The sequence below is a fragment of the Hemiscyllium ocellatum genome, chromosome 30 (assembly GCF_020745735.1).
Source record: "Hemiscyllium ocellatum isolate sHemOce1 chromosome 30, sHemOce1.pat.X.cur, whole genome shotgun sequence".
In the NCBI taxonomy this organism is placed as follows: Eukaryota; Metazoa; Chordata; class Chondrichthyes; order Orectolobiformes; family Hemiscylliidae; genus Hemiscyllium; species Hemiscyllium ocellatum.
In genome coordinates, this window is record NC_083430.1 from 55,612,770 (window position 1) to 55,625,550 (window position 12,781).

A 12,781-nucleotide genomic window follows, 5' to 3' on the forward strand; every position below is an offset into this window, starting at 1 on the left:
ACCTGCACATTCATGGATATTATGGCTAATTTAGTATGGTAAATCCATCTAACTTACACATCTTTGGATTGTGGGAGGAAACTGGAGCACCTGGAGGAAACTTATGCAGACAGGAGAGAATGCGCAAACACCACTTTAGACCAAGTTTTTTTTTAAAAAGGTTACTTTTAGAGGGATGGCAGTGAAGGCAGTGCAATGTTCCTCTTGCAACACGTATGAGGTGAGGGATGCCATGGTCGTCCCTGCTGATTACACTTGCAGGAAGTGCACCCATCTCCAGCTCCTCCAAGACCGTGTTAGGGAACTGGAGCTGGAGTTGGATGAACTGCGGATCATTCGGGAGGCAAAGGGGGTCATAGATCGGAGCTTTAAGGAAGTAGTTACTCCAAAAATTGCAGACAGATGGGTGACAGTGAGGGGGACTGGGAGGAAGCAGCCAGTGCAGGGACTCCCTGCGGCCTTTCCCCTCAAGAACAAGTATACCGTTTTGGATACTTGTGGGGGGGACGACTTACCAGGGGTAAGCAATGGGGTTCAGGCCTCTGGCATGGAGCCTGTCCCCGTTGCTCAGAAGGGAAGGGTGGAGAAGAGCAGAGCATTAGTTATTGGGGACTCGATAGTTCGGGGCACAGATAGGCGGTTTTGTGGGGGCGAGAGAGACTCACGTTTGGTATGTTGCCTCCCAGGTGTCTCTGATCGTGTTTTCCGGGTCCTTGAGGGAGAGGGGGAGCAGCCCGAAGTCGTGGTCCACATTGGCACCAACGACATAGGTAGGAAGAGGGATGAGGTTGTTAGGCAGGCTTTCAGGGAGCTAGGTTGGAAGCTCAGAGTTAGAACAGACAGAGTTGTTGTCTCTGGTTTGTTACCTGTGCCACGTGATAGAGAGTCGAGGAATAGGGAGAGAGAGCCGTTAAATGCGTGGCTACAGGGATGGTGCAGGAGGGAGGGATACCGGTATCTGGATAACTGGGGTTCTTTCTGGGGAAGGTGGGACCTCTATAAACAGGATGGTCTACACCTGAACCTGAGGGGAGGTTTGCTAGTGCTCTTTGGGGGGTTTAAACTAACTCTGCAGGGGCATGGGAACCTAGACTGTAGCTTTAGGGTGCAGGACCTGAAGTGTAGGGAGGTTAGGAACATGGCATCGATCTCGAAGGAGGGTGCCTGTAAACAGGAAGGTGGCTTGAAGTGTGTGTGAGAAGTATATGAAATAAGGTAGGTGAGCTTGCAGCGTGGGTTGGTACCTGGGATTTCGATGTTGTGGCTATTACGGAGACATGGGTAGAACAGGGACAGGATTGGCTGTTGCAGGTTCCAGGGTTTAAATGTTTTAGTAGGGTCAGAGGTGGGGATGAAAGAGGGGGAGGTGTGGCATTGCTTGTCAAAGATAGTATTACAGCGGTGGAAAGAACGATGGATGAAGACTCACCATCTGAGGTAGTTTGGGCGGAGCTTAGAAATAAGAAAGGTGAGGTCACCCTGTTAGGAGTTTTCTACAGGCCTCCTGATAGACTGAGAGACGTAGAAGAAAGGATTGCGAGGATGATTCAGGAGAAGAGTGAAAGTAATAGGGTGGTTGTTATGGGGGACTGGGAAAGCTATAGCTCGAGTACGTTAGATGGGTTGGTGTTTGTCCAGTGTGTGCAGGAGTGTTTCCTGACACAATATGTAGACAGGCCAACAAGAGGTGAGGCCATACTGGATTTGGTTCTGGGTAACGAACCAGGCCAGGTGCTAGAAATGGAGGTGGTGAGCACTTTGAGGACAGTGACCACAATTCGGTGACTTTTACTCTAGTGATGGAGAGGGATAAGTGTGCACTGCAGGGCAAGAGTTATAGCTAGGGGCAGGGAAATTATGATGCAGTGAGGCATGACTTAGGATGTGTGGTTTGGAAAAGTAGGCTTCAAGGGAAGGGTACAATCGATATGTGGAGCTTGATCAAGGAGCAACTATTGAGTGTCTTTGATAAGTATGTACCTGTTAGGCAGGGAGGAAAGGGTCATGTGAGGGAGCCGTGGTTTAATAAGGAATTGGAATCCCTTGTTAAAGGGAAGAGGGCGGCTTATTTAAAGATGAAGCGTGAAGGTTCAATTGGGGCGATTGAGAGTTATAAGGTAGCCAGGAAGGATCTGAAGAGAGAGCTAAGAGCAGCAAGGAGGGGACATGAAAAGTCATTGTTGGTAGGATTAGGGAAAACCCAAAGGCTTTCTATAGGTATGTCAGGAATAAAAGAATGACTAGGGTAGGAATAGGTTCAGTCAAGGATAGTAGCGGGATGTTGCGCATGGAGGCTGAAGAGATTGGTGAGACACTGAATGAATACTTTTCATCAGTATTCACTCAGGAACAGGGCATTGTTGCCGATGTGAATATTGAGTCACAATTAATTAGAATGGATGGTTTTGAGGTATGTAGGGAAGAGGTGTTGGAAATTCTGGAAAGGGTGAAAATAATAAGTCCCCTGGGCCTGATGGCATTTATCCAAGGATTCTCTGGGAAGCAAGGGAGGAGATTGCAGAGCCATTGGTCTTGATTTTTATGTCCTCGTTGTCTATAGGAATAGTGCCATTAGACTGGAGGATAGCAAATGTGGTTCCCTTGTTCAAGAAGGGGAGTAGGGATAACCCTAGTAACTATAGGCTGGTGAGTCTCACTTCTGTTGTGGGCAAAGTCTTAGAGAGAATTGTAAGGGATAGGATTTATGAACATCTGGATAGGAATAATGTGATCAAGGATAATCAGCATGGTTTTGTGAAGGGCAGGTCGTGCCTCACAAACCTTATTGAATTCTTTGAGAAGGTGACTAAGGAGGTGGACTGGGGTAAAGCGGTAGATGTGGTGTATATGAATTTTAGTAAGGCGTTTGATAAGGTTCCCCATGGTAGGCTACTGCAAAAAATACGGAGGTATGGCATTGAGGATGCGTTAGAGGTTTGGATTAGGAATTGGCTGGCTGGAAGAAGACAGAGGGTAGTAGTTGATGATAAAGGTTCATCTTGGAGTGCAGTTACTAGCGCTGTTCCGCAAGGATCTGTTTTGGGACCATTGCTGTTTGTCATTTTTATCAATGACCTGGAGGAGGGGGCTAGAAGGTTGGGTGAGCAAGTTTGCGGATGATACGAAAGTCGGTGGAGTTGTTGACAGTGAGGAAGGATGTGGCAGGTTACAGCGGGATATAGATAAGCTGCAGAGCTGGGCAGAAAGGTGGCAAATCGAGTTCAATGTAGCTAAGTGTGAAGTGATTCACTTTGGTAAGAGTAACACGAAGATGGAGTACTGGGCTAATGGTCGGATACTTGGTAGTGTGGATGAGCAGAGGGATCTTGGTGTCCATGTACACAGATCTCTGAAAGTTGACAACACGGTAAATAGTGCTGTGAAGAAGGCAAATGGCGTACTGGCTTTTATTGGTAGAGGAATTGAGTTCCGGAGTCCTGAGGTCATGTTGCAGTTGTATAAGACTCTGGTGCGGCTGCATCTGGAGTATTGTGTGCAGTTTTGGTCGCCATACTATAGGAAGGATGTGGAGGCACTGGAATGGGTGCAGAGGAGGTTTACCAGGATGTTGCCTGGTATGGTAGAAAGATCGTATGAGGAAAGGCTGAGGCACTTGGGGCTGTTTTCATTGGAGAAAAGAAGGTTTAGGGGTGACTTGATTGAGGTGTACAAGATGATTAGGGGTTTAGATAGGGTTGACCATGAGAACCTTTTTCCACGTATGGAGTCAGATATTACGAGGGAGCATAGCTTTAAATTAAGGGGTGGTAGGTATAGGACAGATGTTAGGGGTAGATTCTTTACTCAGCGAGTCGTGAGTTCATGGAATGCCCTGCCAGTAGCAGTGGTGGACTCTCCCTCTTTATGGGCATTTAAATGGGCATTGGATAGACATATGGAGGATAGTGGGCTCGTGTAGGTTAGGTGGGCTTGGATCGGCGCAACATCAAGGGCCGTATTTTTCTATGTTTCTTTGTTCTATACCACACAATTGCCTGAGGGTGGAACTGAATCTGGGTCCCTGGCGCTGTGAGGCAGCAGCGCTAACCACAGAGCCACCAAGCCGGATGAGTGTTGAAACGGCAAGCAGTTGTAAGCTCCGGGGCATCTTTGCTGACAATGGACACACCCCCCCTGTTCTTCTTCCAAAGTGCAAGATGGTAACATTTATGTCCACCTGAGGGGCAGACAGGGCCTCAGTGGAATGCCTCATCAAAAAGATGAGACTTCTGGCATTGCAACACATTCGCAGCACTGAAGGTGAATGCCAGCTTTGATTTTTGTGCTCACAGTGCTAGAGTGGGATCTGAATCTACAAAATGACAACTTGTAGATTAAGGTCTACCTTTGATCCATAGCTGACACTATCACGATACTATCTGGTAATTTTGAAAAAGTGTTCTTTAAAGTCCCTATATCAACAATGCCATCTCTGGAAAAGACAAACAGGAACTTAATTAGAACACTGTAACATGGTAGAAACCTAAAAATTCAGAAGCAAGTAGGTATTAAATGCAATGGTTTCTTCTGAATTGCTCTACTTAGCAATTCCACAATATTACACACATGGAGCCTTTTCAGCTTCTGGGAAATGTAGACTACATGATGTTCTTTACTAGCATATTACTGAGAAATGCACTGAAGTAGGAAAGTTTGTAATAGGAATTTGGAAACATCTGATTTTTTTTAAACAAACTGCACCCTCATCAGAATTTAAAATTCACTGACAGTAAATGTGCTTGAAATGTTTTTGATCAATCAAAATGCTCCTGCCACTTGGCAAAGCGCTGCATGGCAGCTTCAAGCAATTTACAGCATTTAAATTAACTACTTCAAACAGATGTTGAACACAGTCTTTAATTATATATTTTGATTTCAAGTGGAAACTAGCTTTGCAATACCTGAATCTGTGCTCTATTTCCAGCTGTAATGTTTGAAATAGTCCAACAGGCTTCCTTCCTTATGGATTCTTTAGGACTACTTAATAAATGTAGAAGACATGGCAAGGCTGAACAATTTAAAATGACCTAGATAAGACAAAAATTAAGAATTTAAACAATATTTTGCAATAAAGTTCAGTGAATTTGTAGTAAATTATTCTGTGTTAAAATAATTAACTTAAAATAATTGAAGGGGGGAAAGGTTCTGCAATCTAAAGCTTCAGTAGAACAACTTCGTTCCAACAGGTTTGCTTCCTCAGCGTTTCATTCATATTAGATAACTAAAAAATGCCAATTAATTTAACCTAAAGCCAACAGAGAAAATAACTGATTTACTACTGACTCCAGATGCACAACTCATTGCTGAACTTACCTGCGTCTGGACATCATCACCTGTTACTATGTTACCCACAGCTCTTAATGCTGGTGATGCAACTTTATAATCATTATGCCTATGAAGAAATTGACAAAACAACTGATCAGAAATTATACCTCCAACATTTCACCTTTAATAGTTATTTAACATAAATCACAGAGAACAATTTTAACACGCTTTGTTTGGAAATACTCCTTAGAATAATTGTTTAAAAAAAGTCCAAAGTATTGGGATTCAGCACAGCAGTTTAGTGTTCCAACACCAAGCTACAGGTCAATTCAAAAGTGGGAAAATTGCCCAAGTTCTGTATCACTAAGGAAGATGTTGAGGAGAAGGAAGGTACTTCATCAGAAACAATCCTTGATCTATACCTCATCAAAACTGGCAGCAATAAAGCAAACCATCATCTTGACCACCTATGCATTCAGAGGACACAACACTTCTAGATTAAATACAGAAAAACACACAATATACCTCTACAAATCAACATGTTAGAAATAGAATCTGTTTTGCAACTATACATTGATGAAAATGGTCAGGAAAACGGTTGCGTACAGTGACAATTATGTTTTTTTCCTTGTAAACTTCTAATTTAGTCTAATAATTGACATTCAAATTCAAACCTTTGGCTAGCCTATTGTTGTCACAAATGGTGGCAAATTGAAGCCATCAATTTCTAGTTAAAAATCACACAACACCAGGTGGTGCTGGAACCTCGTTGATTTTAACACCAGGCTATAGTCCAACAGGTTCATTTGGAAGCACTAGCTTTCAGAGCACTGCTCCTTCACACCACCTGATAAAAGCCAGTGCTTCCAAATTAACCTGTTGGCCTTTAACCTGGTATTGTGTGATTTTTAACTATCTGTACTGAAGTTAACATTTTATCAAAAGACATCAAAAATAAAGCAACTGAATCAGACTTCAAGAAATCACATCTGTATTGCTTGGTTTAATATACAATTGTATGGTTATTTCATATATTAGCAGAATGAAAGATTCACCTAACAGTTAGCCAGCTTGAAACAATGGAGCCAGACTCCAGAATGCACACTGAACTATATTTCAACAGTTGCTTTTCAACAGTAAAACTTCGTGAGTGCTGTCGGGATAGTGTAGCTTATTACCATCAAGGATAAAGCAGATCATTTGATTGGGACTACATCTACAAACATGTACTCCCTCCACTACCAACACTCAGCAGGAACAGAATGTATCATCTATAAGAAGCACTGCAGAAATTCTTTAAGGGTCCTTGCATAACATTTCCAAAGATATGACTATTTCCATTTAGAAGCACAAGAGCATCAGATATATGGGAACACCACCACCTTCAAATTGCTTGCCAAACTACTCACCATCCTGACTTGGAAATATATTGTTGCTCCTTCAGTATCACTGGATCAAAATCCTGGAGCTCCCTTCCTAACAGCATTGTGCATATGCCTACACCAAATTGACTGCAGCAGTTCAAGATGGCAGCTTATCACATTCTGCAGGGAACTAGGGATGGACAATAAATGATAGCCCAGCCAGCAATATCTAAATCTCTTGAATGGAATTTTTTTTTAAAAAGAGAGAAAAAAAAATGATTTGGTAAGGGCAAGGAAATGTTCTCTCCCCTGTTGCTCATCATTTCAAAAGATGGTGCCTGTTGAAAAAACTAAAAATTCATGGATGTCTACAAACTACACCCACTGCTGAGGATACCAATCAATGATTAAACCAATGTGCTCTGAGGTAAAAAAAACTAACACCACAAAGACTCCAAGGATTTTCAAATTGCGTAAATTTTGTTATATTTTTATTATTTTTCTTGGAGCTAATAGATAATGAAATTCCTCTTTCTTTCACGCAAGAAAATCTTTGTGACTGTCTTGTTCATTTTCATCTCGTTAACTACATTTTTAATTAAATCTTGAAGTGTGATAGCTACATGCTTTAAAAAAAACCAAAAAGGAGATAAAAGCAGGAGCCAAATCATCTTATCTCACCTGGTCAAAAACCTCAAACTTTCAAAAATGCTTATAAAGGGTTGAATCGACCTCTCAGTATATTTCTCAAATCCACAACAAATAAGAAACAAAGATGACCACCATATCAAAATATACTTACATTAAGAGTTCCACTAATCGCCTACAAACCCCAGAGTCAATAACAGCCTGAATTTTTTCATTGGGTCCATCGGACAGGTAAGATAATGCCCAGCAAGCATCAGCAAGCAAGTCAGGATCACTGCTGAACAGTAGCCTGGACAACACAGGTAGACAGGGAGATACCTGTAAATAAGAAAAGGTAGAGATCTTTATATTTTAGATGCTCTGCAAATTAAAGATGAACATCTAAACTTATTGATTTCAACCTACCCACCTCATAGCATAACATTTTTGTACAGAAAAATCAATTTGTCAAAAACAGAAACATTACAACTAATCGAGGCTAAAGATCACAGTGATATATATTTAACACAAATGTAACAGACAACGTAACAGAAGACAGTTACCTTCTCAAAATCAGGAGGTGGATTTTTGCCTCTACATAAGTTGGACAGTGCCCAAACAGCATTTCTTGTCATTGTGAGCCTATTAGGCTTTGTTAATAACCTACAGGAAAAGCATAAATCTAAAACAAAATACCAGATGGATGCTTGAATCCAATTCAATATATAATTAGATAACAAGTAAATAGTGTGCTCTAGACCAAATCATACGTAAAGTTCTAACTCAAACAACTTTTCCAATTTAACAATGCATACACTTAAAAAATTATAACAGCTGTTTATCCATTAATATTAATAGTTTAACATACAATAGCATTTGACGGGGGGGGGGGGGGGACAATTAAGAATATATGTTAAGTATTTGTATCTAATCATAATTTGTCAAAGTACAACTGATATTGATCCATAATCATCATTCTACATGCCAGAGTTATTTTGTACCCAAACTACTAAAATGGCAATATTTATTTCAGTGGAATAGATTCCATAAAAAGATTTATCAGCCTAAGCAAATCCAAAACCTTTCTTCTCCTCTTTCAATGCTCATGATGTACACTTAAATACAATTATGAATATCTCTGAAAATTCAAAGACTTACTGTAACAATGGTGGAAGAATCGCACAGTGGAGGACAAAGTCCCTGCATACTGCACTATCACCTGCAATGTTTCCCAAAGCCCATACAGCCTAGAAAAAACATTTTAAACTTTAAAGTACAGACACTTATTTCAAATTAACTCACATCCAATAAAGTTGTAGTGACTAAACCATTATTCACTTATTCTTTCCAACAAAAGATACAGAGGTTAAAGAGAATGCCGAAATCAATTTATTCCTTCAGCACAAGATCACAATTTTAGGAAATACATTGTTTTGCTTAAGTAAGAGTACTGTTAGACTTTTATAGAATGGCAACAGAGATGAATGATTTTAATTAGGTAAAAAGACTAGAGAAGCAAGGATTGTTATCCTTCAGGCAGAGGCTAAAAGAAATTTAAAACAAAATTTTCAATCAATCTTTTTCAAAAACAGCCGTTATAATAGTAATTATAAGGTGTAGTTGATGTACCACAAATAATTTTCAGCAGAAGAGGCACAAGTCAAGTGAGACAAATCCTCTTTTTAAAGGATTTTGTGCTCAAAAGCCAGTAACTGCGAGTTTCAGAGCACACTCAGCTCTGAGAATTTCTATGTGGCAATATATGTTTCTACCCAGCAACAGAGAACAGGTTTATTGCAACATTTGTGTAGGTCATGCAGGACAATTCAACAATTACTGCAGTCAACTTAGTCAGTAAAGGAAGGCAGGGAAGACTGCAAAAGCAGCTGAACTAGTAGGGGAGTCAGTGAGGAGTCAAAAGCAGCAGGATAGCTTTGCGCCGTTAGGACTCAGGGTAGTCTTACCACTTAGTAAGCATTTAAGTACTGGAATCAGGACTTAGGAAGTAGGCAAATTGTTCTATTTAGAGAATGCTCAAGAGGCTTGAAAGAAGTTGGTAAGCATTAATACTTCAGTGTACATAAGAAAAAGGAGAGGGCTAAAAATCCTGCATGAATATTTGGCTGATGCAACTGAACAAGATTGAAATGTGAAGAAAAAAGGACAGGACTGGTTTGATTTGGGTAGCTGTCAGTGAAGACCCAAGTTAAGCTTGTAGTTAGACTGCAGCTTCAGAATTCAGGGGACTGTAGACATAAGACAGGGAGTTGATGGACCAGAATGAAAGCAGTTAACGAAACATACATTATGGACTGGTTCTTGAGGGGGAACTTAAAAACCAGGTTGGAAAACAAGAAGAATTGTAACACCTTGTGAAATTTAATGAGATTTGATGACTCATTATGTCATTAATGTGGGAGGAGGGATGTGGAGATTGTTGATCTCACAGTGAACATTTCTTGAAGACCTTGACAATGTGGCTATGACAGTGTAATGATGCTGCTCCTTTGACAAGGTTATTCTGTCCTTGGTTTCTTTTCTGAGAGGGGTTGTAAACGCAGAAGTTCTGTATCTGGTTTGGATGGGTTTCAGGGCCAATTTGATGATAGCTAGCAGATACTGCCTCAGGCAAAAGGTTTTCAAGTTTAAACAAAACAACACTTGTATAATGAAAGGGGAGTGGCCAGTTCTCCCAGCTCAGCTTTTCTCTGGGTTTGGTTTGGTTTTAGCAGGCAGTCGGTTGTCGTTTTTTAGGCTGCTGGTCCAGGAAACAGTTTCATGCTGATCCTCTCTCTCTGACATTTCTTCTGTAAGAACCTGTGTTTGAATTTACTTTTTTTGCCAAGGGGATGTTTATGGGAATTTGCAAGTATTTGGAACAGCATCATTAAGTTGCGAGAGAGTCAACTGGGTTTTTAAATGGTTAAGTTGTTCTATATTCTGATTTCTTTTGTTTGTGTTTCATTCAGTAATCTTGCAAATAAATTCTGTTTTATATAAAACTAAGTGGTTGCGTCAGCTGCATCACTCCTGGAATATCCACTCACACCTCCTTAAAAACAACTACATAAAAGTTAGGCTACTTTCTTAAGATATTTTAAGAGTGTATGGCCTGGTCCATAACAATAGTAGTACATAATATCTTGTACTTCAAACCACTATAAAATAGTCAACGCAATACAGTAAGGTTATCTGCAAAACATAAATAGGTCACTTCCCATATTATTTGCATGGGGGTCAATGGTTCTTTAAGTTCAGCCCAGTTAAGATTTTATCCGTTCCAATCAGATCCCTTCTCATTCTTCTAAACTCTAGAGAATACAGGTTCAGTCAAACAAATCACCCCTCACAAGACAGTCCTGCCATCCCAAGTATCAGCCTAGTGTACCTTTGCTGCACTTGCTCAATGGCAGGCATATCCTCTCTTAGGAAGCAAAACTAAAACTGCAAACATTACTCCATGTGTGGTTTCAATGTAGCCCTACATAACTGCAGTAAGATATCTCTAATTTTGAATTCAAATCTGTTATTGTTGCTGGTGTATATCAAGTGGGGTCAGTGGCTCTTTAAGAGGTGAATCATGTGATATGGTGAGTGTTCAGTCTGTGCTAATAGGTTTATTCAAATTTGATTGAATTTTCACAAGGGCACAGCATAGAGATAAAATCCTCTCTGTTGGGTTGTATCAATAAGTTTATACATTCTTAGTTCTGACTGCAGCGTAGTAATTGCCGACTGCAGAATAAAATCCTCTTCCCTTCCTAATTTCTTGCTGCACCTTCCTGTGCATATTTATTAATTGGTGTACAAAGATAGCCAAATCCCTTCATGGATGTCCAATACATCACCATTATGCAAGAGAGATTGAGTATAATGTGAAAAAATGTGAGGTTATCCACTTTGAGAGGAGAAACAGATGTGCAGAGTATTTATTAAATGGAAAGATATTGTAAAATGTATATGTACACAAAGACCCACATGTCCTTCCAGAGATGTTTCTGAAGGCTAACATGTAGATACAATGGGCTATTAGGAAACTAATGGAACGTTAATCTTCATCACAAGAGAATTTGAGTACAAGAGTTGTGAAGTATTGCTTCAATCATATGATTGCTCTAAACCTGGAGTGCTGATTGCAATTTTGGCCTTCTTACCTCATGAATGATATTACAGTCATAGCAGGAGTGCAACAAATGTTCATCAGACTTATTGCTGGAAAAATAGGACTCCTATACTCAAGGACTCTGTGGCAAGAAGTTCTAAAATCTCTCTATCCTTAGAGAAGAAATTCCTCTTGATCTTAGTCTTAAATTGGCATTAAATCCCTTAATTCTGAGAGACTAAGAGACATTGGAGAAACTGGGCCTGTTTTCTCTTGAGTTTTGAAAGATCAGGGATAAGCTCATTGAAACTTACAAAATAGTTAAAAGGGATAGACAGAATTGATGCAGAGAGTCAAAAGCAAAGGGCACAATTTAAAAACAATGACACTTAGGTTCAAGAGAGTGGACTTTTTGTTTACTCAGAGGTTTGTGAACCTTTGGAACTCTCTATCCCATAGGGCTGTCAATGTTCAGTTTTTGAGAATATTTAAGTCAAGACTTATAGATTTTTGATTACCAATGGTGTATAGAGATGGGGTGGGTAAAAGGCATTGATGTGTTCAATCACTGAATGGCGGTGCAGGCTTAACTGGTTGAATGACCTGTCCCTGTCCTTATGTCACATCAACAGTGGATGTGGGATGGATTTCCCAGCTAGGATTTGTTAACATACATTTAAAATGGATTCATGGCCCTGCACCATTTTGTTGGATTGGTCCAGATGTTATGCTTAATTAGGTCACTTCCTGAAGCTCTACCTGGAGTACAAGAGTAGGAAGTCTTACACTGTAAAGGTGATGGTGCAGTTTTGCTCCCCTTATTAAAAGAAAATACATTATTTCACAGGAAGCAATTCAGAGAAGGTATTGCTGAGACACTTTTGGTCCATAGGTCCAAGATGGATTCTTCGTATTTAATATTGTGCTTACTTTTTGCGTTTACTTGTCACATGTATATTTAGAGTGTTTGTACCATATGAAGTTAATAGGTCCTGTTGATCATCTGTGGTAAGATCATCCTTTTCTTTAGGATTTGTCTGTGATTTTTCCTAGTCTCTGGAAGAAGCTATCCAAACCTTCTTGGAAGTTAAATCTTCCTTACTTTCCTAACTGGACTGTGTCTATTGCAGTGTTTAGGATCTTGAATCAACCTTATAATGGTGACACAGAGCTAGTCCACATTGAGCATATATACTAAGTTCAGATGGAATTAAGTCAATGGAAAGAGAAGTACATGTAGGTAACAGACTTACAATAATCGCTCAGTAAGATTAGAGACTTGTCTATCTCAGATGATTACGCAAATCCAAGGTATGCACTCTCCTGGACAGGAGCCATGAGTTCTCTTAGTCAATTTAGGTCTAGTAGGACTGCTTTGCTGTCACAGGTCCACATACTGGCAGCAACTACAATGGATTGACGC

General features: G+C 40.3%; 1 protein-coding gene across 2 annotated transcripts in view; it reads right to left on the reverse strand.

The window, feature by feature from the left end:
- LOC132830158 (importin subunit alpha-7) overlaps positions 1–12,781 on the reverse strand; it is a 105,053-nt gene that overhangs the window by 20,756 nt on the left and 71,516 nt on the right. For both annotated transcript variants that reach the window (XM_060847690.1, XM_060847689.1), the window contains 5 exons: positions 8,415–8,503; positions 7,820–7,919; positions 7,432–7,595; positions 5,314–5,392; positions 4,902–5,027 (listed from right to left, as the gene is read on the reverse strand). In XM_060847690.1, the coding sequence (XP_060703673.1) occupies positions 4,902–5,027; positions 5,314–5,392; positions 7,432–7,595; positions 7,820–7,919; positions 8,415–8,503 (558 nt within the window). The remainder of the gene's footprint in view (positions 1–4,901; positions 5,028–5,313; positions 5,393–7,431; positions 7,596–7,819; positions 7,920–8,414; positions 8,504–12,781) is intronic.